Raw genomic sequence first — 25,285 nt, 5'->3', positions numbered from 1 at the left:
CTGATGTCCGATTTGATGTGCGGCCGGTGATTTAGCACTCGGTACGGTCTTTGAAGTGGTTTCTTTTGCTGTCACCTCTCCGTCATTCTTTTTAGTAATGAATTGATTGAATACATTAATAAAGTTTTTACTCTTGTCGAACAGATCCGGCGATGGATTTCTTGCTTTTGGAGCCGGCAGAAGGATCGGACTGCATACTCGAGCCACTGGAGGGGAAGCGACCCGGCTGGCCACGTTGTTGGAGAACGAAAGCGCAGCGCTTTTAACCGACGGGCTGGGAACTGGGAAACCTGGTTTTGGAACGGATTCTACTTTACCAGAAGACTCCACGCGTGCATCGGTGGGCGTCCTCTTCGGATCATGAGGTTTGGGTACCACATTCGACAGCAAGCTCGGCCCGGTGGATGATATCTGGTGTTTGGTGAGAGATAGGCTCTTTGGATTACTCAAATTATTGCTGGAGGGACGGTTTACTACGTTGGGACATTTTTTCTCAGCATTCGAAGGTTCCACCGACCGTTCAGCAACGCTGGCTGTTACCGTAGGTAAACGGTTTTCTGGATGTTTCCCAGACGCCATGGATTTTCCGCTCCGAACGGCTAACGGATCGTCGGAACTGATTGTTGGCTTAGTCGTTTTACCCATCACAGCGGACTTACGTGGTGTCTGTTTTTTGAACAGTGATATTTTACCTGCAAACTTGCCCGGACTCTTTCGTATCGCTAGCGGGTCCGGCGTTGGTAGCGGCGGTGGTGGATTTATTTTCCGCTCCTTGGATTTCTTAAGCTTCTCCAGTGCCTTCAGCTTGTCTTGTGCTATTTTGAGCTGACGTTTCGCCCTCTCCGCACTCAATTTCTCCTCTTGGGCCTTTTGACGTTTTGCAAGCTCCGCTTCTCGTTCGCGTTGCTTCGCGTCTAGTCGAGCTCTTCGCATGCTGGCCGCATTGGCCAAATCCTGCTGCTTTCTTTCGACCAGCTCCTGCTGCTCTTGACGTTCCTCCTGTTTTTGCTTTCGCCGCTGTCGCTGCTGCGGCTGCTGATGCTTGTTTTTGGTTGAAGTAATTTTACGATTTTTCGGTTTGACTACGTTCGCTGAGTACCAATCGTCGTCGTAGTCACTGTCCACCTTTTTCCGACGATTCGACTTCCGCCCTTTCCCAAAGCACCGTTCCTCATCGTCATCATCGAACGGATCATACGAAGACTTTTTAAACTCCGATATCGGCACGTTTGGGATCTGCTCGTCGCCATCACCCATAATCTCGTCACCGGTAATGCCACTCAGCGACTGCTTTACGTCTTCCGGCAGGTGCGGATTGTTCTGAATGTCGCTCAGGTCGAGATCGGGATTTTTCTCCTTAAACGACATCTGGCGAATGCTGACCGTAAGGTTGCAGGCTTTCTTCATCGTCGGTGTCGGTTCACCCTCCTCCGAGAACGACTCGATGCCTTCATCCCGGTCATCACCGTCTTCGATTAATCGGGGTGGCGGGCCGACAATGTGTGTCGGATCTTCCGGGTGCGGTCCGAAATCGCTACCGTCCATCCACGAAAGGTAACGCTCGGGCTGGAACCGCTTGACGAAGGTATCCATAAGAATTTTCACCATTTCCGTACTACAGTAGCACTGCGCTGCCCGTTTGCCGTACTCGATCCATCGGGGCATCGCAAAGTTGGTCGATTCGGCGCAGTTGAAGCCATGGTTAAATCCAGCATGATACCCGTACGGGAAAGTGATCATAATCTCATTCGCCTCCTGTGTCACCTTGTCGAACGGTATACCGTGCTGCTTCAGTATCTGCGGGCTGATCAGCGTCATCTTGTGGCGAAGAAACGACGAGCAGGTTTTGTTGCTCGCCGGGAAGGAATCTTTCGCCAGTTTCTCCAGCTTGCGCCCATGCTCGGGTGGTACGGCGTACCACGTTTTTGGTTCCCCGAAGTGCAGGTAGTTTATCGAGTACAAATCCATATCCTCTGTGTGCCATGCGAATGTCGTTTTCCACATACCAAAGTATAGATACGCTGTGTTTACTCCATCGATGGAAATACCGTAATCTTCATTCACGTAATCTAAAATCGTCCTTAGCCGATTTATATTCCATACCTGCAGGTTACGGGAAGGAAAAGATTAATAAATATCTCAACAGAGTTTTTTAAACATATCACAGCATAACTTACATCACAATCAGTATCAGTAATACTGCCACAAATGTCAGCACCATAAATGGGAGCGACGTAGGTTATATTCTTCCAATATTTTCGCTCTAAATCTTCAAAGTCCGTATGCTTTGGGGTATTATATCTGGGAAGGAAACGAAACAATGACAAACACAAAGTTTTTTTTTATCACAATCAATGTTTACAATTGACATTACCTTTCGGAGAGCGCCAACTCCTTGAATTGTTTGACGGATAAAGGATTCTTCTGAATGTTGAGTTGCTGGTATAATCCTTGCTTTCCTGCCACGACCTGGCAAATGGGCGAAGGAATCGTGAGGTTTATATCGTCCAAATTGTAGCCCTTTTTTCGGGGTTTCCATTCTGGGGGCGGAATTATCTAGGAATTATAAAGAAAAAATAGATAAAAAGAAACGTCAATGGTTGGTGAACTGATTAAATATGTTAAATAAAAAAAACTGGTTGTTGAAACTGGTGGGACCGGAAAAAGGTTTCTAATAAACAAGTTTTGATGCCAAAATAGCGTTTAGCATTTAACTTTACTATACTCCGCAACTGTCTTTTGACTACGTTATGTGATTCGGATAACGAACTTTAGAAATGAGTTTCAGATTTGGATATTTCTAGTCAAACCTGTCATGCAAGTATCAGATTTGTTTAACGCAGGACATTATCTTTCGAGGCCAGGGGTCGGCACAGATTTCACATAAAAGGAATTATTATGAATGAGACAGAGATCGTGGGTATTTTAAATAGACATTCGATGTGCTCTAAACAAAGTGATGTTTTAAAAGGTTTATAAATTCATTCACTTATTTATTTAATACTTCTTTGCAAAACGACGACTACCGACGAAATTATTACGGGGTTTTATTATATAGTACATTTAGTTTAATAAATTTTGTAAATTTGTACAATCAATTTTAATTTTCTCACCGAGCAGAAACACTTTTTTACCGCTGTGGCCACGCTTTTAGTGAATCTATACAACCTATTATGGTATTTAACAATTTAATTAATAATCTTTAAAACTTAACTTTAACTTAAAAATGATTTATAACACGTTTTAAACTTTAAAATTTTATTCGGGCAATGGCTAATTCATTAGCTAATTTTAATGCTCTGAATCCGCCATTTCAATAATGGTGCACGCGTCATCTCAAATGCTGATCCAATTGCGCTAATAGGTTGGATGGATTCATTAAAAGCCATGCGCATTGCGTTAAAAGGTGGTAAAACTGTTCAATCGACCTCTTGTCAAAATAATTATGTTTGATAGATAAATTAGCAACCCAGCTGACACGAAATTTTCTCGCCTAATAATAATAATATATAGGCATTTTAAAGGAGTTGAAAAGTATGCTTTTATATAAAACAGTTTTGTGGAAAAAAATTTAAAATGACTTTCAATCTTTTTTTCGAGATGTCAAACGTTGTCTGTCAACAAATTAGCATTACGATAATGAAGTGAACGATAATGCTATCAATATGGTCATACTCTATTTCAAGAATAAATTCGAAAATTCTTCGGCAAGAAATGAAAAGAAGAAAATTATTCGCCAAAAAACGAAAAAAGAATGACCAAACGCGACGAGAAATTTTCAACTGAAAACCGAATGCGTTCACAACAGCCACCCTCTTGCGTCGATTCATGAACGATGAGCACATGAAAAGACCACGAGAAAAAGACTGCAAGCAAACACTTCCTCGTCTTGAAACCCACCGTACTACGGTTTGTTGCTATCGGTGTATGCCATGAGAATCCTCTCGCACCGTCACGCTCTCGTTTGCTCTCGTTTTGTAGGAGAGAGACAGCAGACACCATGTGCGTTAGTTCCAAAGCAAAAAATGTAAACAATCTCCCTAGCCATAGTTGATGTTTGTTTACAACGCAGGGCTGAACAAGTATGCGTGTTGCCATAGTAACCGGCATTATCACAAACACTACGATGTGCGGAATAAACAGAACGTGGAAAAGAATAGTAACTTTTATGAATGGAATTAAACAGAAAATTAAGTGTGAAATCCCAAACAACAAATTCATATGAAATACAAAGGGAACAAAACAAATTATAATCTCACGAACAACTATCGATATAATTGAGCAAGAGTTGGCAAGCGGCATAAACAAACTCGTTGTTGTATTAGTGTGATCATGCCGTATGACTTATACGTCAAAATCAGCTGTGCGCGAAAAGCTACGAATTGCAGGACGATTTGGTGCGCGGCGCAAAATATGGCCTATAACTGGAACTTTAGTCCGAAAATTTACAAAAATTTACCAAGCATATTAAACAAGAATAAAGCAAGGGGCTCCGTAACAGCCGAACGGTAACGCCAGCGGTAGAAAATCGGTCCATGAGCGACGGGACTCACCACCTCGACGGCATGGGTTTGAATCCCAACCAAGACCGGACCCTTCCCTGTACGAGAGGGCTGACTATTCGACAACATTAAGCCAGGTTAGCCCGAGTATACTCTCGGGCCCTGTCAACAAAGTGTTAACGGGGTTGCATGACCAAAGATGGTCATTACGCCAAGAAGGAGAAGAAAGCAAGCTATAAGGATTTTTCTTTTTCGTGCGACTAGAGAACAAAATATTGAGGTTGTTTGTCGCCGTTTTCAGGACTTGGGGACACTGTTGTACAAAGTATTATTTGGTAAGGTGTTTTGTACTCGTCGGTGTTTTTGATTACACAAATGGTACCATTTCGTATTTCATTCACAAACTCCTACGAAAATGGCAATGCTAAGTATGAATGTGTTGATAATGTAAACATTGGCAAGTGCAGATGCCATTGCACGTAGAGTAGAACACCGTTCAAGATGTTTGTGAGTTTTGTGATTTTTTTTATTTATTGTTTACTTGCATCGGAGTTTCATTGACGTGGATTTTCGTTCGATTTGAATGAATTTTTCATCAACTTACCTTTGCTAAGCCGGCTTTATGTGCTCCTTGAGATTCGATGTACTCGATGTACTTGGCGAAATCCTTAAACTCTTCCCAGGTCGGTCGGAACACCTGAATCCTTGCACGGGTGTCCTCCGACATTTTGGCCTAAGGGATTGCGTCCTGTCTGTTTTGAACTTTTTTTTTCTGAAAAAAGTTTCGTATAAACTATAAAAAGAACTGTAAACACTTTTCGAAAAGCTTAAACATTATTTGCTTTAAAATGGTGTATCCTCCGACAAGCTTTAACAAACTCTCTACAAATTATGTAAAACGACAAAAAAATAAATATTTTGGGTCACTTTATATTTTATAAGGTAAGCTTTGCAGGTAAGGTACTACAGACAAAAAACGTCACCAATGGCCTACGTGACCAAAGCACAACTGCCACCGCCTAGGATCATCCTCCGTGCGCATCCTCGCATTGCACTTCGACATGCTCCATTTTTCTCCAGAATATAACTGTGTACTGCCAGAAAACAATACCTCACTTTCTTTTAAGAGTGATAAGATACAAATCAAAACTAGCCTCCTTTACGGTGCACCGAGTACCAGGGATACACCAAGCACGCAGAGACCCTTTTCTGCCCTAACCCTTCCTCCTCCAACACAAAATGGTGGAATCGCCTTAGATGATAGTATGATGGAAGCAGCTTACAACGAAATCTCTGCACCAAAATAGTACCTTTGCTTTAAGAACCACTTTCACGCTGAATGGACGTAATATTTCCACTAGTTGCAAACATTAGCTGATGAAACGTAGACTATTTGCTGATGAAATGCACCGTACAACTTATTTCATGTTCTATAACCATACCTCTCGGACACCACTGCACTTGCTTCTGCTCCGTAGCTTGGACTTTTTCTTCTGAAGCTCGGGTAACCATCCGTGGTTCTCTTTCATTGCCTTCTTTGCAGGGTAGCGTGGGGTAAAAATAAAATGTTCACACATATCGACTAGAATGTTCCAATGCCCAACGTCATACGCGTTTCTAAAGCGAAATCAATGGCCACTTCAGAATATAACAAGTTTCATGAGCAATCTTCATCAGTTTTTCCTCCATGCCTCCATAAAAGATAGCTTTAATATTACGAAAAAGGATTATTTTGCCCTTCAGTACTCTAAATTTCATTCGAATGTCAAACATAAGTATACAGTAGAGTTCGTGTCGGCGGACTGTGGCGTTGTTTTATAGACTGTCATCTGTTCGATGTTTTTTTATGTTAATCTAAATTATTATTGAAAATAACCCTTGAAAATCGAACATTATTACTATTTTGGCGAAAATGAAATGTTTTTTTTTTAGTTTAGTGTTTTTACAAATGTTACAAAGGGTTTTCTGCCACAATACAAGAGTCTAATTTTTGGTCATAGCAAAAAACATAGAATTTTTAATTGACAACTTGTCCGTGATGGTTTGTTTATCATTTGCTTGGTTTTAATTTTGAAAACAGGGAAAAACGAATCGAAACCAACGTAGGCAATATGGATGGAAAAAGTGTTCTGGTAGCCGATAATCTTGATGCCGAATCAAACGCATTTTGTCGCCTTTGTGTGGAGTATACTACGGAGCAAACACTATTCGTTTCCAGTGCCGCAATCGCTACCTTGTTCAAACGAATATTTGAGTGCACCGGTGTGCGGGTAAACATTGATCCCAGTCCATCAGATGGCTTGGTAGTAAATTCAGTTAAGAATATCTCTGTTCTATTTTAGCTGATAGAGTCGCCTGGCTTGCCGAAACGAATTTGCGATGTGTGCACATCCCAGCTTGTAATTTGTGAACGATTCATCAAGAAGTGTCGCGAGGCGGATCAAAAATGCGTCGATTGGCGAAGCAAACGAGCAGCTGCACTGGTTGGCAATCTTACTCCAGCTCCGGTAGCTCCGGGACAACAATCAAAGCAAGAATGTAATACAATGAAATTAGAGAAGCTAGTAAATGTAAACCCAACAGATGGTAAAAGCGAAGAAGAGTTGTATGTGGTTGAAGTTATAGATACACATCAGGAATACGAAATTGATATCTCCGACAATCAGGATGTACCTGAAGAGGGCATTGTAAAGCAGAAGAAAAAGGACGTACCCGTAGAAATACATATCGGACAAAATGCTACGACACTTAACAAAAAAGAGAATAGGACTAGGGTATCAAAAACACAATGTCCTGAGTGCGGTAAAATGCAGCAAAATTTGAAGCAGCATATGCTTGTCCATACAGGCGAAAAACGACACGTTTGCCCGTACTGCTCTAAAGCATTCTCACAGAAAGGTAATCTTACGCACCACATAAACCAGCATACGGGAAATGCGCCGTACAAATGCGATCAGTGCGGTAAATCCTTCACGGATCCACAGTCATTGCGTTCGCACAAGGTAGGTAAATTGTTAGTTCAACTTTTGGATTGGCACCGTTGCTAAGCTGAACGACATTTCCAGCTAGTACACACGGATGAGCGCAGGTACGGCTGTGAAGAATGTGGTGATACATTCAAGTACAAAAATTCGCTTGCTGTGCACTTACGTGGACATAATCAGGACATGAGATTCTCGTGCGACAAATGTAGGAGATCATTTATTTCCAGGTAAGCATAAAGTATTTTGGAGATAAGCAGTGTAATTAAGAAAAAAATTCTGTTTACAGCACGGGTCTCAAAAAGCATATGCGAACACACACCGGAGAACGACCCTACCCATGCACGGATTGTAATAAAACGTTCAAAACGTCGAGCAATCTGAGCTTGCACAAACTTTTGCACACAAAAGAACGACGCTTTCAGTGCGATATCTGCGAGAGGTGGTTTAGCTACAAGCATGTCTTGAAGACGCACATGAATATCCACCTGCGGGAGCGAAATGGCGGACAAACGGAACGGCAAGATGATATTGAAGGGTAACGAGGGGTAACGGGTAAACATGTGCCAAAAACATGAGGCGCGAAAAAATAATCCTCCAACAATCAAATGATATCGCCCAACCGGTTCCGTTATCTCTCTTTCTTCGAAACACCCTTAGCGTTTGTTGAAGGATGGTTGCGTTTCCGCGAACCGTATCACCTGTAAAAACCTTCGGTACGTAGATCGACCCAGCCACTGAGCTCACACATCGCACGCCCAGCCCATCGTGTGGGGAGAAAATATTTGGAAAATAATTACTTTTACCTTGTGCAGATTGTATGGCAGTAGATATGCAAGACCGGAACAGGCGTGGGAAAAGCGCAATGAAATTGTACCCATGTCGGCACGTTTGTTACGTTGGCCAATGCTAATTGTGCAATATGGTTTCACGGTGTGACCCGCAAGCAGTATAAAAGACACTTCAGGTATGTTAAATCTTTGGAATCGATATTTCTCTTCTCATTAGCACTTCTAATGTCAAGAGCGCCAAAAACCCCATGGTGAGGCCACTATGGTGTTCTATAAAAATATATGTTCATTTCCGTTTCTCGTACGCAAAAATTAAAAAAAAAACCTCATTTTATTATCAAGAGATCATTGAGACCGATCACCTCAAGGTCGCGTCAGAGTAGCATATCTCAGGTGGAGATGAAGTGCTCTTGTGGAGCGCATCGACTTGAGATGACCATGGGGTTGTCTTTGTACGTCTCGTGTTGAGCTTATGCGTTTCTGCAATGAGAAACATGAAGGTGAATGATAAATTCTAGGGTGTTGCCTGATCAATTTGCCAGGGCACTATCAATTCATTGTTGTTGAGTTGAGTAGGAAAGGTATAAAATTTCTTGAATGAACGAAATGGACTTCAAGTGTACATTTTAGTCCTTATATGTATTGCAAAGGTTCCAGCCAAGTCTCTTTAATTTCTTTTACAGATTCTAGCCAACTCGACATTAGCCAATACTGCAACGAGGCTCGTGAATGCAGTAAACGGGTTGGCCATTTTTTATTTACAGAGCTGTTTTTTGTGCTCAATTACGTCAACGTTAGCTGTAAGATTTAAGCGTAAAAAAGCCACCATGTTATCAAAATCGGGTTTAAGCGTTAGCTACATGTCGCACGATAAGGCTATGCTATTTTTTCTTTCATTCAATGAAAACATGTATTTTTCAAATTCATTAGCAGTTCTGAGGGGGCTCCGGGAATCGGGCACGGTATAGTTTGCGCAATTTTCCACGCGAACTTTTTTGATAAAGAAATGGTCTTGTTAACGTTGGCGTGAATAATTGAAACCGTGACACGACGATCTATTCAAACACTTCATATATACGGTCGGAATTTGTAAAGCCGAACTACACGACCACGGTCAATCAATTATCATCACGAAAGGTCACATTCACCCTGCAATCGGTTTTTTGGGAATATCCAAAAATTCAAAACCTAATCCAAACATCCGGAGACTCCGTTGCCCGGAGAGTTCCCGTGGAGAGCAGCGTTGCCTGTGGGGGCGTCGCGCGATCGCGATTTTCCATCGCGTGCTCAACCACCGGGGTTGCGATCGCGTGAACCTTGGGCCCCGGCGCCCCGGACCCGGTAGGCGTGAGTTAAAAAAAAACTAGCAATGACAAATGCTCTCTCACCTATCTTCTTGTTCCGTTCCGTGTTGTGCATCTTGTTCGAACCATTCCGACCGGATTCGCTTCGTTTCTTCTCACCTTCTCTGCATTTCTACACCCAGTGCACAATGGTGGGGTGTTGGGGTGTTTCTCTCACCGTGGCTCTCCGTTTCGATGCACGGCTTTTCGGACTCCAGCATCCCCATTCGTTATGCCGACAGTGGGGTGTATAAAAGTTTCCGCGAGTCGCACGGCCACAGTTAGTTGTGAGCGAAACGCGGAACCGGATAACCGTCCCCGGTCAGCTAGTGTTGTAATCAATCACTCGTGTGTTTCTGTGTGTGCGCAGGTATTACCTGATTTTTCCTAATTTCGAACGAGGAAGTGTTGTTGCACGTTGTTGTGTGTTGTGAAAGATGTGGAACAAAATCGCTACCGGACTGCTGGTCATCACGATCGCCACTTTATGTCACGGTAATAACAAATCATCATCGTAATATCGATAGAACGTAATAAGTTTATCGCGTGGCCGGCTTGGAAATGGCTTCTGGGAGGGGAAACAATTGATCTGCCTTCGTCTGCATTTTTCACCACCGCACGTGTATGGCGAATAGCTCCTGGAACTGGTTTTGTCGGTCTCGATTTTGCAGTGGGGATGGCCACGGTTACGGGTATCGGGTGTGTATCGGTCGCAAACATACCATAGCTATTGGCCCAACACAACCCGCCAGACGACAATGAGCATCGGGCTGAACGAAAGTGACCTCCATGCTAGTGGATAGGTTAAACCGGGAACCATTAACTTTGGTTCAATATTTATGCTAGCGTGTGACCTTTTAGTCACGCTGGAGTTCAAGTGTAACCACCTCGTGTATTAACCAAGCTCTACAATTCTTCACTTCTATAGGTTTTCTTTAATTTTTCATTTGCATGTATGGTGTAAAATTTAACAGTGAGGAATTTTAGCTTTAACACGTTTTTTGGCATTATTTGTTTGGTCACGGAATTAGCCAACAAACCAATAAATTTTATTGGTCATTTGTTATACGAATGGAATAATAATACGAAAATACGAATCAATGGGACATTCAAAGTAATTTAAAAAAAAACAATAGACTCAATTATAAGCTTAATGTTAAGTGCGGTTTCTTTCCCGGTTCAAATTTAAAGTTTATTGTGTGAGGTCAGAAATTCATGTGCAATAGAAATAATACGTAAAAACAATTGGAAATCATTTTCCACATTTAGAGCTGCGGGTTATTTGCAGAACAGAAAAGAATAAAATGAACGCTGAATTGTGAATATTAGAGTAATTCCTCTTTTAAAAACATTTGGCAACCAAAAATGTATTTTGTACTGAGAATCAACTAAAACCTATTTCAGTCATTGAATGAAACATGAGTCACCTTGATACTGTTTATTTCCAAATTCTACTACGAATGTTGTAAAAATTCAAGGGTAGACGAGAGAAACAACAACCAACATTTTGTTTACTTCAAGGTTCCATAGCAGATAACAATCTAGACAGAGATAAGATTAACGGAACATTAGTAAGGTTCTGTAAATGTTTGGAACGAATTGAAATTTCGTTGACATATTTTAATGGCCAACGGCGTCGTAGTTCGCGCATCGTTTGTCTATCCGCGTATCTTACGGTGCGCAACGGAAGCATAGTTAATTTATGCAGCAACACGTTTTCGCAATGGTTCGTTGACTTTTTCGCGTGATTAATTTATTTTATCTTTTATTTTTCTACAGCGGCGTGCGATGAGCCGTGTCCTCCCACACCGAAACACTACAGCGAACTTGGCTGCAAGCCAGTTCTAGAGGAAGGTCAATGCTGCCCGAAACGGTAAGTCTGCTGCGGTGAATATCTCTGCGTACGCAACTCGCCGCTAATCGCCGGCTCGCACTATATTCCAGGTACGAATGTCCCGAGTTGACTGATCGCGATGGCAACAAGTGCTACTTCAATGGCAACATCTACAATGCCGGTGCCAAGCTAGCCAAGGCGGACCAGGACGTGAACTCCTGCTCGCCCGCCTGCTTCTGCTCCAAGTAAGTACACGAGCAGCGCGCGGCATTGTTTTCATCCTCTTTTAACACTTGTCCGATCGATAGTGACACGCAGCCCGCGTCCTTCAAGTGTGCCAGCATCGACTGCCCCGAGTTCTTTGATGCTCCCATGGACAACTGCGTCAACCAGTATACGGTGAATGGCTGCTGTGCCGATCGGACCGTGTGTGGTGCGGAGCGGGATAAGCTGGCCCAGTGCTACCTGGAAGGCGAACAGTACTACGAGGGACAGCGGATGTACCCACGGAACGAGACGTGTACGTATTGCTTCTGCCGGCCTGGCTTCGACAACAGCACGTTCACCGGCAATCCGGACTGCTACGAATCGAACTGTGGGATCGAGCTGCACGCGGCTGACAAACTTGCGCATGGCTGCATACCGATCTACTACGGCAACGCCCGATGCTGTCCAATCTTGTGGAAGTGCCGTAAGTACACAGCACAGGGGAACGCAGTGGCCTTACGTCACCGTTTGATTGCGGTAGCGCACCATTTCCGATACCACGAGTTCATCACCGTGTTACTCATCATCAACCTTTCCGGCTTATCTGCTTTTTTCTTCTATTTCAGCATCTGATAATGACACGGTGCTGGTGGATGGGCGCAACGAGCCAGAAGAAGGCGATGACAAGCCGGAGATGCAGTGCAAGTTTGGCAAGCTGACGCTCAACAAGGGCGATGGTGTGTCCAGTGACAACGAGTGTGTCGAGTGCAAGTGTACCATTCCTCCTCTGGCACACTGCATCCAGCGGGAGAACTGTTAAAAGTTTCTGCGGTTGTCCTTCTTTTGGCACGTGTTGTTAATTTTTTATTTACCAACTTCAATAAGATACCTGTAAAATGTATGCTAGTGTATTTAGTAAGAGAAAAGAATAAAGTATTCACGTCAAAAAACCACATTGATTCGCAGTTGGTAGTTGGGAAGCACACGTTACGTGACAAGAATAAAAAGATGGGGTAAACATTGAAGTTGCATAAATTACCGTAGGCTTCCGTAGGCAATTAGCAAACCGGTCCATGGCCAGTAGGGTATAAAGCCGCTATATTTACCATCGCGATCGCAAGAGCTGTGGAATAACGGCAACGGCAATGTACTATTTATCTGCTAATTTGCAATATAGGAAGTTTTGTCTAACAACATCCACTTACAAAAGCCCTTGTTCATGTGTCGCTCTTGACTGTAGTTAGTCAAATTTATGGCTTTTTAAAAGCTACACAAACACTAAGATAATCTGAACTACCCTCAGAACGTAATAACTAGCGATTTCGATTGATTTTTAAACAATTTATTGGTAAGTTGACTCATTACAGGTTTTTCTTTACATTTTTCAACCAGAAGAAAAGAACGCCTTTGGCAAAACATGTTTTGTAAACTGGTTATTAATGTAGGAGAAGTATACTAATTGTAATGTTTAGAAACAGAACCTGTTTTTCCCAGGTCATACAACCGTACCAAATCCAGATAGAAATCGTGTTGAAAAAGAAGATGTTCATCGGAGGTCATAAAATATTGTGACACTGTTAAACTTAGGAGCATCCAAAAAATAAGCTTCAATAACCGTTGAAATTCAAACATTTGTCTGCACATGCAAATGCGTACGTGGATGCTGTACATGCAACATGCGTTTTTTGGGATATGTTATACTGGGACTTAGGAACAGAAAAGCAAACGAAGGAATTTGAAGGTTGGTACGAAGATGTATGAATTGGTTGAGCGCTTTCCACGGCATGGAAACCTGTATCGTGTATCACTTTAAAGCCAATAACGATATTGGAATATTTCTGAATATTACAAAAAATTATTTATCAATTTCCATTCTAAATTCTGATTTTAACAATTGGACCAACTCCCAGAATAGAAAAGAATCGTTCCGTGAAGAACCGGGTAACGATTATCCTGACCATCCTGATCTTATGGGAAACGTAATGACAAAACTAATTGCCAAAAGACGATGATGTGTGATGTGTGATAAATATGGTTCATTTTTTGACAAACATAAAGAAATTGTGAAGGTGCTACCGAAACTGGTTTTCAACAAATTAACGAAGGTGTTGTTTTACTTGCTTTTTGTTTTCAATGATATTTTTCTTCTAAACAGGTTTACACAAACATACGGTGGACCGGTTTATTTAATAATTTTTTTTCAATGAACGATGAGATCATTGGTTCTTCTCTGCAACGGCTGTCGGGCGCTGTAGCCTTTTAAAGATCTGCTGAAGCCACCGACAATCAGTCGTTGAACGTTCGTGAAGGATATTGGTTGTTCAAGGTTAAACATCAAATGAAAATGCACTGGCCAACAGTTGCATTAGTTGCACTCCTCGGAGGTAGGTGAACACACAAATAGGTTAACTAAAATCGGTTTTCATGATCGTGTTAAATTGGATGCTTTTCAGCAGCCGGTGTCCTTGGCTGTGATGTTCCGCTCAGACATTACACAACGATGGGATGCACTGCCATTGGAAAGCTCTCCTCCGGCTGCCCGGAACGATACGAGTGTCCTTCGATAACGGCACACGACAATGAGAAGTGCTACTTCAACGGAAAGACATACAAGATCAGCGACAGTCTACCGAACGAAGAAGTTGCCCAATTTTGTTCGGCTTTGTGCTACTGTCAAGCGTAAGTATAAGGTGTAAGACTTTAAGTTTCAGAGGTTTTGTTACGCAAGCTTACCACAATCATAATTTCACAGCGCGGAACCGTTTGCCCAGTTCCGTTGTGCCCACGTCGACTGTGCAGAATTTTTCCACCGTTTCGATCACGAAAATTGTATTCGCACGTACAAGAAGGGTAGCTGCTGCTCAGCGGGATCGGTTTGTGGTGCCGAGCGTGACAATCTGGCACAGTGCAAAGTTGAGAACGAAATCTACAAGGAAGGTCAGCGTATCCAATTCAAGGATAATCCTTGCCGTACCTGTATTTGTACCGCAGACTTCAATGCCAACGCTACCGACACGGACCCGAACTGCTACGAAACAACCTGTGGCTTCGAGCTCTACGAGGCGAATAACGTTTTTGGTGGTGGTGTTCCGGTCTACAAGAAGGATCGCTGTTGCCCGTGGGAATGGCGTTTGCGTATGTTTCCACTAAAGAACGGATAAGGATTGGGGCACACACTTCACATGACAAAAAATATTTTTATTTTCATTGTTCTTTCAGCTAAAGAATCGGATAAAGTTGCCACGGGCGCCAAGGCGGCATCAAACGATCCTACCCTGCAATGCAAGTACGGTAAGCTGACGCTCAATGTAGGAGACAAGTTGGACATTCAGCAGGAGGCTGAAGAAAATGAGAAAATGAGCTGCAGCTGCGCGGTTCCTCCACTGCTACATTGCCTCCTGGACTAAAGCTGACCGTCTACATCGAATATGGCAATGGCAGATGATAAACGTAACGGATGGATTTAATAAAACATTTGAAAATGTTTCAATGAATTTTCTGGAAAGCTTCGCAATATATAGTATTTTTTCATTTTACCATGCCCGAAAGAAAAATTAAAAGATATGTTATCTCGAAAATAACGAAATACAGGTGAACGTCGATTATCCGGGGGTGTCGGGACCGAGAGGTCCCCGGATAACCGAATTCCACGGATAATCGAACATATACTAAAATACGTTTATAATACCTGGTTTGAGTCTCGGCTATTTCACTTTTGACCAGTTCCAGTTAGTTGATTAATCATAAAAAATGTTTGAATTATTTTCCTATGGTATTTTTATTGCTATTTTCGATCAGAGAAAATTTATTTGACACATTATTGCTACAAAATGTTGTGAACCAACCCAATATTCATGGAAACATTTAAGCCCGGTTGTGCAGTTGTCAGTTGCAAGACCCCCGGATAATCCGCCCCCCGGTTAATCCGGCCCCGGATAATCGACGTCCGACTGTAGCTGTTTTTAGTAGATAGTTCAAATGGTAGCTATATTTCACATCAACCTTCAAACCTTCAAGCCTTCATCAAACCATCAAACCATCAAACCATCAAAGAACTAAAAAAAATACTATTCCAACCTCTTCTCTCAAAGTCTTCATTGCAACTAACTTATTTCTTGGCTGACCTATTCTATCTTATTTACTCAGCCTTCTTTGATAATATTTTTAAACTTTTCTGGCAGCGCTAACACCCCCTCCCGTAACGTCTCTCGGGTTCTAACGAAGACTTACGAAATCTCCAACGTTGCCAGATGGATGGCTGCTCGTCTTACGATTTTCTTATTCGCTAGCTCTACATCCGCTTGTCTAACCCTTTTGTCTTTACCTTTTATAACATTTACTACTTTCCCTCTCATCCATTCATTTCTAGTTTTTCCTTCAACGACAAAAACTAGATCTCCAATTTCCAAATCTTTTTGGTCCTTGAGCCATTTACCTCTCTGGTTCAAAGATGTCAGATATTCCTTTATCCAACGCTCCCACATTCTATCTGCTAAATATTGCGACCTTTTAAATTGGTTCCTAAGTCCCTTGGCTAAATCGTATGGTTCACAAGTTGCAGTGTATGCCCCTGGTACCCTTAGGAATTGATTCGGAGTAAGCGCTATTGGTTCTGATGAATCTTCAGCGACATATGTTAATGGTCGCGAGTTTATCATTTCGCAAGCCTCCGCCAAAGTGGTTACTAATATTTCGTCTGTCAGTGTTCTGTTGTCATTAAGGACTCGCATCGCTTCTTTCACCGAACGCACCATTCTCTCCCAAACGCCGCCCATATGTGGAGTTCCTGGTGGATTAAAATGCCAGGATGTTGAAGTTGAGGTCACTTTTTCGGCACACTCGTAGAACACCCGTTTCATCTGTTGAAGTTCCTTGTCAGCCGCTTTGAAACATGTTGCATTATCCGAGTAGATATCGTTCGCCTTTCCAAACTTGCTTTCAAAACGTCTAATCGCCATCAAACACGACTGAGTTGACAGACTGTGAACTACCTCGAGATGTATCGCTCTCACAGCCAAACAGGTGAACAAAGCAACCCACCGTTTTTCCTTTCGCCGTCCAACTGTAACTTCTAGTGGTCCAAAGTAATCGATGCCAACTGCGCTGAAAGGACGAAGATTTGGTGACATCCTCTCCACAGGTAAAGGTGCCATCCTTGGAGTGTTGGGCTTGCACTTATACACTTTGCACCAATTGCACTGACGGCAAACCGTTTTAATTGTTGCTCGAAGTTTCGGGATCTTAAATCGTTGTTGTATCTCGTTGAAAACTGTCTCACTATTAGCAGGACCATAGACTTCATGATAATGTTCAACGATTTTCTTGGTGATGTTATGTTGTCTTGCCATTATAATTGGGTACCGTTGATCGAATGGAAGATCGGGTTTGTTGGTCAATCTGGTATCCATTCGCATTACTCCTTGGTCGTCTAATATTGGAGAATATATGTACACTGTGCTTTGCTTTTTAATCTTTTTCATAGCACTTGAATCTGTTTTTTGCAAGTTAGCTTCTAGAATTTCCATTTCGTCCGGGTAGCTTTCCCACTGAGCCTGCCGTATTAAAATAGTTTCCGCACTTCTCAGTTCTTCTCGTTGTAGCGGTATTTTCTGGGTTTTCAGTGGATATTTCAGTAATTTTGAAAGTTTTTCATTTGCTTCTACGGTGTGGATCACTTGGTTTTGTTTGTTCATCAATTCAGGTCTTTTCTTCAATTTCGGTTCAAGTTGTCTAAATTTCTTCGTTGCCAACTTTCTTTCTTTTTCTTTCCACAAAAGTCCTGTTTCGAACCGTTCGCCTACTCGTTTCGTAGTTTCTTCCATGATTCTTTTAGCTTTTAGCGAGATGACGGGCTCTTCTAACTGGTATTCTTCTTTAATGAGTTCGTGCAGATCTTCGTTGGTCACTCGTTGATGAAACCCTATATGGTTGGTATTTGAGGTGCCGGATGTAGTGTAGCCATAAACTGCCCAACCAATCTTTGTCTTGACGGCTATTGGATCATTTTCTTCTCCAGAAACTACATCTAACGGAGTGAACATATCGATGTTGTTCAATCCTATCAACATCTCGGGTCGTCCTTTGTAGGATTCCAAAGGAATGTTTTTCAGATAGTCGTACCGTTCTTTTAGTTTTCTAGGATCCAGGCGTTGATGCGGCAGCTCCAACTTTTCTACGGTATGAACATTTTTCAATAGCTGTCGGTCTGTAGAGTCCTTTGATGATATGGTGAGACTCAGCTTCTGAGACCCTTTTTCTACACGTTCGATCCCAGCAGTCCATGTTAATGTCAGTTTCTCTGGTACTCCGGTTGCCCCGAGACGATCCGCTAATTGACGTTCGACTAACGTTATAGCTGCACCTTCATCCAAAAAGGCTAGTACCGTTAGTTTTCGACCATCATGATGAATGTCCACAGGTACTACACGAAATAACATACTGTCGCCCGTACCAACATGAGCACTGAATACGTTCACTGCTGCATATTGTGCATGTTCGTGTAGCAGAGGATGATTCTTTTTAATACAACCATCAACGTTGCATTTTATGGGTCTTAAGCATGATCCATAGTGAGCGTTGAGACATTGCTCACATAATTTGTACTTTGTAGCAAGCTCTTGTCTTTTCTTCACGGGCCATTCATTAAATGACGTACAATTACGCAGGCGATGCTCGGTTCTATTACACGCAAAACATCCTTTTTTCTCTTTCTGGACTGTATGATGTGTAACTGCTTCCTTTTTACGCGAATCTTTCGACTTAGCATGCTCCGCCAAGTATTCGTGTATTTCAACGGTGCTATCTAACACTTCCGAGACTATTTCATTTAAAAAATCCGTCAATGTCCGCAATGATACCGAATGCTGACCTCTTTTGTAACGCGACCAGGCACGCTTGTCAGTATCTGGGAGTTTGTCTACTAACTCTTGCATGAGTAGTGGGTTATAAAGATGGTATTTTAACCGCGCTGCCTCAAGATGTTCGCAGAGCTCTTCGACCGCGATGCTGAAAGGCAGGAAGCTGGTCATTTCCGTCGCCTTTGGAGCCTTAACGTCGCGCACTTTTTTCAATAAGTTATTCAAAATAAGTTCCGGCCTCCCATACACCTGACGTAACTTTTCGATTGCGTGTGGCACTGAATCTGGTCTTATTAATTTTCCGCGTACAAGCTCATATGCCGGACCTTTAATAGATTCTTGTAATCGAACAAGATTTTCGTTGTTGGTGAATCCGCAAGCTTTATTCGAGGCTGTATAAGATCCGTAGAAGTGCGGCCAATCTTCGGGTTTGCCATTGAAGACCGGCAATTTTTGGGAAATCCCGAGCCGAGCACGACGCTGAGCTTTGGTCGGCAATTCGTCCATGGTTTCTTCTTCTTCGTCGCTAGAAGAACTTTCACTGTCCGAAGATGATTTCACAGATTGTTTTTCTTCTTCTAATTTCTTCATTCCGCGCGTTATCCGTCGGGATGTTCCTTCTCCAGAATCGCTATCTTCAATTTCCTTACGGAACTCTAAACGCTTCTTCGATTTTTTCAGCACGGCTTTCTTGTCCGGAGAATCATCTCCGCTTTTCACCGACTGCTCCATTGTCTTTTTTGATCACACTCTCACTGACTTTTTGGTTAGTGTTTCAAACTTCACACACGTCTCTTTTTTGCAATGTCACTCTCTTTCTATACGTTCATCGTATCTTTTCTCAGCGTTAGCACAAATTTACGCGGTTTGGTTCTTTTAACACTCACTGTCCAATGTCAATGGCGGAGTTGCCTTTCTTTAGCTCACCACTTCACTCGTCTTTGGTTTTCACTTGTGAAGAGGTTCACTACTTTTTCGAGGCGAAAACTCTTCAAGAAGATTTGTGAATTATTTTTGAGAATAATTCCTAGTTATTTTTTTTAGAATGTTATCTCGAAAATAACGAAATAGCTGTTTTTAGTAGATAGTTCAAATGGTAGCTATATTTCACATCAACCTTCAAACCTTCAAGCCTTCATCAAACCATCAAACCATCAAACCATCAAAGAACTAAAAAAAATACTATTCCAACCTCTTCTCTCAAAGTCTTCATTGCAACTAACTTATTTCTTGGCTGACCTATTCTATCTTATTTACTCAGCCTTCTTTGATAATATTTTTAAACTTTTCTGGCAGCGCTAACAAGATAAAAAAAATCTCTTAGGCAACAACATGTGGCAAATCTCGTTAAAACATTCATAGATATGTAATTTAAATATCATACTAAGGAAATTAGTTTTCCATTTCGTTTGTTAATTTCAATGGCCATATTTCAAACCAAAAAAAAAATGGGTAAAAGAGAATATATTCTATGTTATATCACTATTGCATGTTTCATATTGAATTTAAAAATTAATAAACTTCAGCTTCACAAAAAAGTTAAAACAATCATATAGAGTCTCTGGTTCCTTTCGAGGAGTGTGTGACAACCCCTGGTTGGAAGCATTAACACAAAACAACAGTTGAAGTACGAACATGGGCCTGCACAAGCAAATGCATTCCAGATGTAAAACAGTTATACTCGAAGCAAGCAGCTAGGATAAGGGTCGCCATACATTTCCTGAAAAGAGCCAGATGATAAAAAGACCCCGAAAGCGCGGGCCGCATACCTTAATCGTTGATTTAATGTTTTCAAAGTAATATTAAACCCTTTTGAATGGAGTATCAACTCTTTGAATAGTAAAGTTGCATAAAAAGGTGGAATAAGAAAAAACTATTGGAAAATTTTATCGTAAAAATTTTTTCGTTGACTTGGTTTTGAACTATTTCTAAATTTTGGTTTGTTGTACTATCAATTAATTTCTTTAATTGTATTTGACTTTAGCCCTCGTCTAAAATTTTATTTCGTAATGGTAATAAAATAATCATTGTATTCTGGCTCTAGGATACACGAGACTAGGAAATTTTAAAACGATCAATAATGCAAATAGGATAGAATAAGTGTAGCAAACAGTATACTAGGAAGTCACCTGGTAACAGCTCGTTCAACAATTCCAATCTTCATATTTTGAGAAAAAACCACCATGACTTCGTGAACAAGTCCGATAAGAATAGAGATAGGATTTTCATATGTAACACTAAAATTTTCTTATAGGCCGAATAAAATCAGTTGACGGGCTGGACTTTGCCGACCCCTGAGCTAGGAGTTGCAGAAAAATAAATGACGAAACTCCAAGGATCGCGATATAAAACAGGTCTTGCGATACCTCGACATAGGAATCTGCAGCGTAAAAAAAGAATAGTTCCAAAAATTATTTTTACTCCAGTTAGATTGTAGAAAGTTCATTAAAAAAACGGTTGAATTTTAACGAAACGCATATTTTTTTCAGTTGAGCAATCTTGTCTTCCCTCCCTGGATGCTGACTGTTATCGCTGCTGATCGCATGGGAAAAGTAATATCAAAACAACCTGGCAAACAACGGTTTGCATTAAGTTTCCTCAATATGGTGCATTTTATATTTGGACCAACGAAAAAACATTGCAAAGATGTTGTTGAGACTCTGTTTCCATTTGTTTTCGTGTTTTTAATGATCAATTGTATAAAAAGGTGTTTTAATAAACTTACAATTGATCGGTTTGTTTATAGACATTTTTTTCAGAGAGCGATGAGATCATCGGGTCATCTCTGCTACGGCTATCGGGCGCTCTAACCTTCTCGATGAAGCAACGATCCCGACCGGGGCCGACGATGATCAGTCGTTGCACGTTCGTACAAGCGTTTGGTTTGCTTCAAGTAAAAAGTTATAGAAAATGCGCTGGCCAACAGTTGCATTAGTTGCACTTCTCGGAGGTAGGTGAACACAAAAATAGGTTAACTAAAATTGGTAGTGATGATCGTGTTGGACTGGTTGCTTTTCAGCAGCCGGTGTCCTTGGCTGTGATGTTCCACTCAGACATTACACAACGATGGGATGCACTCCCATCGGTAAGCTGACCTCCGGATGCCCGGAGCGATATGAGTGTCCTTCGATAACGGCACACGACAACGAGAAGTGCTACTTCAACGGGAAAAAGTACAACATCAACGACAGCGTGCCGGATGGTGAAGTTGCCCAATTTTGTTCTGTTTTGTGCTACTGTCGTGCGTAAGTACATAACATAACACTTTAAGTAGTGATGGTTTTGTTACCCAAGATTGCCACAACCTTAATTTTACAGCGCTAAACCGTTTGCCCAGTTTCGCTGTGCTCACATAGACTGTCCGGAGTTTTTCCATCGTTTCGATTACGAAAATTGCCTACGCACGTACAGGAAGGGTGGATGCTGCTCGGTCAAATCGGTTTGTGGTGCCGAGCGTGATAAGCTGGCCCAATGCGAGCTGGAGAACGAAATCTACAAGGAAGGTCAGCGTATCCAATTCAAGAATAATCCGTGCCGTACCTGTATCTGTACCGCGGGCTTCAATGCCAACGCCACCAACACGGACCCGAACTGCTACGAAACAACCTGTGGCTTTGAGTTGTTCCAGGAAAAGCTTGTTTACGGTGGTGCTGTTCCGGTCTACAAGAAGGATCGCTGCTGCCCGTGGGAATGGCGTTTGCGTAAGTTTCTTTCCTGTAGAAAGGAGGGGTTGAAACACACTTCTCACGATGTAACGAATTTATTTTAAAATTCTGTTCTAGCTCAAGAATCGGATAAAGTTATACGGAGTGCCCCAACGGTCTCCAATGATCCCAACCTTCAATGCAAGTACGGTAAACTGACGCTCAATGTAGGAGACAAGTTGGACATTCAGCAGAAGGCTGAAGAGAATCAGAAAATGAGCTGCACCTGCGCGGTTCCTCCACTGCTACATTGCCTCCTGGACTAAAACTGATGATTTTAACAGCAGATAATAAATATAATGCTGCTTTAAGTTAACGAAAGCTACATTTGAAAAATAGTTCCAAATTTTTAAAACGTTTCTTTTATTAAACTCAATTTCTCCAAAGCTCACAATTCATAGAATCTTTCATTACTCTATGCCCGAAAAAACTGCAATGATCAAAAGAAATAAATAAACCACCAGCACAATGCCGACGAAGACGCAGTACACCATCGGTGGTATGTTACAGAAACTTGGGCTGGTTGAAACGTGTGAGTTGAAAAGCGCATTCACTCAGAATTGTCCGTTTCGGGCAAGCGACACCAGTTTGGGCATGTGCAAAATGCCAAACAAGACGATTTATCGCTATCGTCCACAATTGGATCGCTTAGTTCATACGCTTGACCGTACAGATAACACTTATCACTAGTGCAACTTTCTAGCGCCGAAAAGGTGAACAATGGGAGGTCTATAATATAATAATTAAATAATTATTGAGCACTTAAACGTCGTAGAGTGTATTTAAGTAACTCTTGTAAAGTTGCTCTAAAACAAGGAAAAGAATAAGACGTTTATTGTTTGTGTACATGCAAACATTGAGCTTATTTCCACAGATAACAACCAGTGTTATGGATCTGCCCTAATTTTATTATTTACATAATTCCTTATTGAAAGGTAATTTACAGATAACAATGGCATAAGTAGCGTATTTACTTTTTCTTTAATATTTGTCGAATTCGCGTCACGTCTTTGACGCTAAGATGCCTCATTTCTGCAGCGAAAACTACATCGCTAATTAGTTTTTCCGCCAGGAGATACTGTAACCCATCGAGTCGCTCCAGATCTCCTGCCAGCTTCCGAGCGTAATCATGATCAGGAATTGTAACAATCAACGGTGGTATAGTTGACATATCGCTCGATGGTATCAATACTGGCTCGGTTATACTACTATCAGTATCATCAGAGTCTTCTTCGCTAGAAGCCACATCCGTATCCTCATCATTCACAGCCATATCCATGTCCTCGTGCTTGATAACGGTAAATGTGAAATATAACAGTACCTGATAAGAATTTCATAATTACGGTACACAAAATGTAATTAAGCTATATTTATAGAAACTTAGAAACTCATGTTTGAGCTAAGGAAAACTACTAACTAGGCAAAGGAAATAGTAAGCAGCAATGTAAAAATGCATAAAAAATTAACATCATTGGTTTGAACTTACTTGAAGTATGAATTCCAATTCGTAGTAATACCAAAGTTTAGGAATGCCTACGGACTTTCCGTTTACTTTTTTCCGTATCCGATTTCGGGCTCTTCTCATGTTCTCCCGCAATGATTTTATTTTATATTTTGCGCTCTGTATATCCGCGTTTGGATCGGTCTCCTTCAGTATGGACGCAAGTTTTCTCCATGCTTCTTTTTTGGCCCGCCGGCTATTATTTACGTCCCCGTCTTTTGCTGCCTTATCCCACAGCACCGGATTGTCACGGTATGTTCGAATTAACCTGAGCAATGCTTCTTTTCTATCTATAGACATTGAGATTCACTATCTTGATAAGTTTAAACCCAATTTTAACATAGAACTATTCTGCTTCGCTCCTAAAAGGCGCGTAAACAATTTCCACTATCAACCAAAACAAACATCTCTGTAAACTGTCATTTAGTTCTGTTTTCGTCACTATCCCAGGTATCCATAATTCTTAAGGTGGAGTTTTAAAAAGTTTCGCACAATGGCGTCAGTAATATTTTAGAAAGTTACAAAACCAATATATCACATGCTTGAGCGTCTCTTCAGCGAAAGGAAAAGTAGTTTTATGCTTAACTGTTTTTGTAGCACACATTTTCCAAATCTATGGCTAAAGGTTTAATAAATCATAAATCTAGCAGCTAACTGCTTCTAACTGATTTTATCGATTTTTGCATGTGATATGCCAACATGCTGCTCATGTCACTACCTTTTCCGATGTTATACATACCTCATCCTACATCAAAACAAATCACCAAATGCCGCAACAAACAGATGCTTTGGAAAGTGTGTTTTTGCCGGCATTTTTGAATTTCTAGTAAAAAAGTGATCAGTGGTTGCTTGAAGGTAACAAACGAATAAAATAGCTTTGTCATAATGAAAGTGAAAGTGTTTGCATGTCGTAATAATTTGAGTATGCCGGGATCAAAGGAAAAAAGTATTGCGAACTTGAAGCAGTAGCTTCTGTGTAGATAAATTTGGCAACAACAAAGTGTACAAAGCAATTTATTCTGTTGCGGTAGGTTGTAAGATTTTCTCATATTTAATTGTTTTGATGAAGGATTCTTCGGTATCATTTGTACGGTACGACTAGACTAGTGATCGAAATCAATAAGCAATAAGCGTGTTTGGGGTTTATTCTTGCAGCAATCAAAAAAAGCTTTGGATAACCCTCTGAAACGTCGCAACATGCCGAACGAGTGTGGCAGCTTCCCCCAATCAGCGGTCCCAGAGCTGGCTTCTTTGCGCCCACTAAATCCAGCACCTCAAAATGCAGGCACAGAAACTCTACCACCACTTTCCATCAAAGTCCAAACCAACGCGATGGAAGGATGTTACTCAATTCTTCCGCTGATGGCATGCAAACTGAAAGAAATTGGACCTCAGCAGCGATTACTAGTGGAAAAGATTATTAACGACACATTGTTTTGCGCTGAGACAGGTGAACTGAATCTGCAGAAAGTGTTGTGTATACAGACAATGTTAAGAAACCCACAGAAAAGTTAAAGTAATTTGGCGTTCAGTGTTGGTGTGTCGTTTCCTTTTTTGGTTTGTGA

The 25,285-nt window shown here is 41.5% G+C and overlaps 7 protein-coding genes across 7 annotated transcripts; 5 read left to right on the top strand and 2 right to left on the bottom strand.

Moving 5' to 3' along the window:
- Positions 1 to 213: 213 nt before the first annotated feature.
- On the bottom strand, positions 214 to 5,253 carry LOC131289278 (probable lysine-specific demethylase 4B). Its single transcript, XM_058318496.1, has 5 exons — positions 5,107 to 5,253; positions 2,375 to 2,556; positions 2,178 to 2,301; positions 693 to 2,103; positions 214 to 411 (listed from the first exon to the last, which is right to left on the bottom strand). Exons 1-5 carry the CDS (start codon positions 5,227 to 5,229, stop codon positions 359 to 361), a joined length of 1,893 nt encoding a protein of 630 aa, XP_058174479.1. The 5' UTR covers positions 5,230 to 5,253; the 3' UTR covers positions 214 to 358.
- A 1,353-nt stretch (positions 5,254 to 6,606) lies between these two features.
- LOC131285395 (uncharacterized) lies at positions 6,607 to 7,193 on the top strand. Its single transcript, XM_058314251.1, has 3 exons — positions 6,607 to 6,772; positions 6,845 to 7,107; positions 7,169 to 7,193. The coding sequence occupies exons 1-3, from the start codon at positions 6,614 to 6,616 to the stop codon at positions 7,191 to 7,193; spliced, it is 447 nt and encodes a 148-aa protein (XP_058170234.1). The 5' UTR covers positions 6,607 to 6,613.
- Positions 7,073 to 8,291, top strand: LOC131286618 (gastrula zinc finger protein XlCGF49.1-like). The gene is made up of 3 exons (XM_058315597.1): positions 7,073 to 7,504; positions 7,568 to 7,713; positions 7,773 to 8,291. The coding sequence occupies exons 1-3, from the start codon at positions 7,310 to 7,312 to the stop codon at positions 8,023 to 8,025; spliced, it is 594 nt and encodes a 197-aa protein (XP_058171580.1). The 5' UTR covers positions 7,073 to 7,309; the 3' UTR covers positions 8,026 to 8,291.
- Positions 8,292 to 10,054: 1,763 nt separating this feature from the next.
- LOC131286617 (uncharacterized) lies at positions 10,055 to 12,544 on the top strand. The gene is made up of 5 exons (XM_058315595.1): positions 10,055 to 10,112; positions 11,397 to 11,490; positions 11,562 to 11,696; positions 11,760 to 12,142; positions 12,285 to 12,544. Exons 1-5 carry the CDS (start codon positions 10,055 to 10,057, stop codon positions 12,476 to 12,478), a joined length of 864 nt encoding a protein of 287 aa, XP_058171578.1. The 3' UTR covers positions 12,479 to 12,544.
- Positions 12,545 to 14,002: 1,458 nt separating this feature from the next.
- On the top strand, positions 14,003 to 15,065 carry LOC131285394 (uncharacterized). Its single transcript, XM_058314249.1, has 4 exons — positions 14,003 to 14,042; positions 14,112 to 14,337; positions 14,411 to 14,793; positions 14,878 to 15,065. The coding sequence occupies exons 1-4, from the start codon at positions 14,003 to 14,005 to the stop codon at positions 15,063 to 15,065; spliced, it is 837 nt and encodes a 278-aa protein (XP_058170232.1).
- A 6,360-nt stretch (positions 15,066 to 21,425) lies between these two features.
- On the top strand, positions 21,426 to 22,488 carry LOC131285393 (uncharacterized). The gene is made up of 4 exons (XM_058314248.1): positions 21,426 to 21,465; positions 21,535 to 21,760; positions 21,834 to 22,216; positions 22,298 to 22,488. The coding sequence occupies exons 1-4, from the start codon at positions 21,426 to 21,428 to the stop codon at positions 22,483 to 22,485; spliced, it is 837 nt and encodes a 278-aa protein (XP_058170231.1). The 3' UTR covers positions 22,486 to 22,488.
- Positions 22,489 to 23,113: 625 nt separating this feature from the next.
- On the bottom strand, positions 23,114 to 24,075 carry LOC131288378 (uncharacterized). Its single transcript, XM_058317507.1, has 2 exons — positions 23,706 to 24,075; positions 23,114 to 23,507 (listed from the first exon to the last, which is right to left on the bottom strand). The coding sequence occupies exons 1-2, from the start codon at positions 24,018 to 24,020 to the stop codon at positions 23,190 to 23,192; spliced, it is 633 nt and encodes a 210-aa protein (XP_058173490.1). The 5' UTR covers positions 24,021 to 24,075; the 3' UTR covers positions 23,114 to 23,189.
- Between the last annotated feature and the right edge of the window lie 1,210 nt (positions 24,076 to 25,285).

This window comes from Anopheles ziemanni, chromosome 3 (assembly GCF_943734765.1).
Source record: "Anopheles ziemanni chromosome 3, idAnoZiCoDA_A2_x.2, whole genome shotgun sequence".
NCBI lineage: Eukaryota > Metazoa > Arthropoda > Insecta > Diptera > Culicidae > Anopheles > Anopheles ziemanni.
Note: the sequence above shows the minus strand (reverse complement) of the source record. Positions and strands in the feature narration are given on the sequence as shown.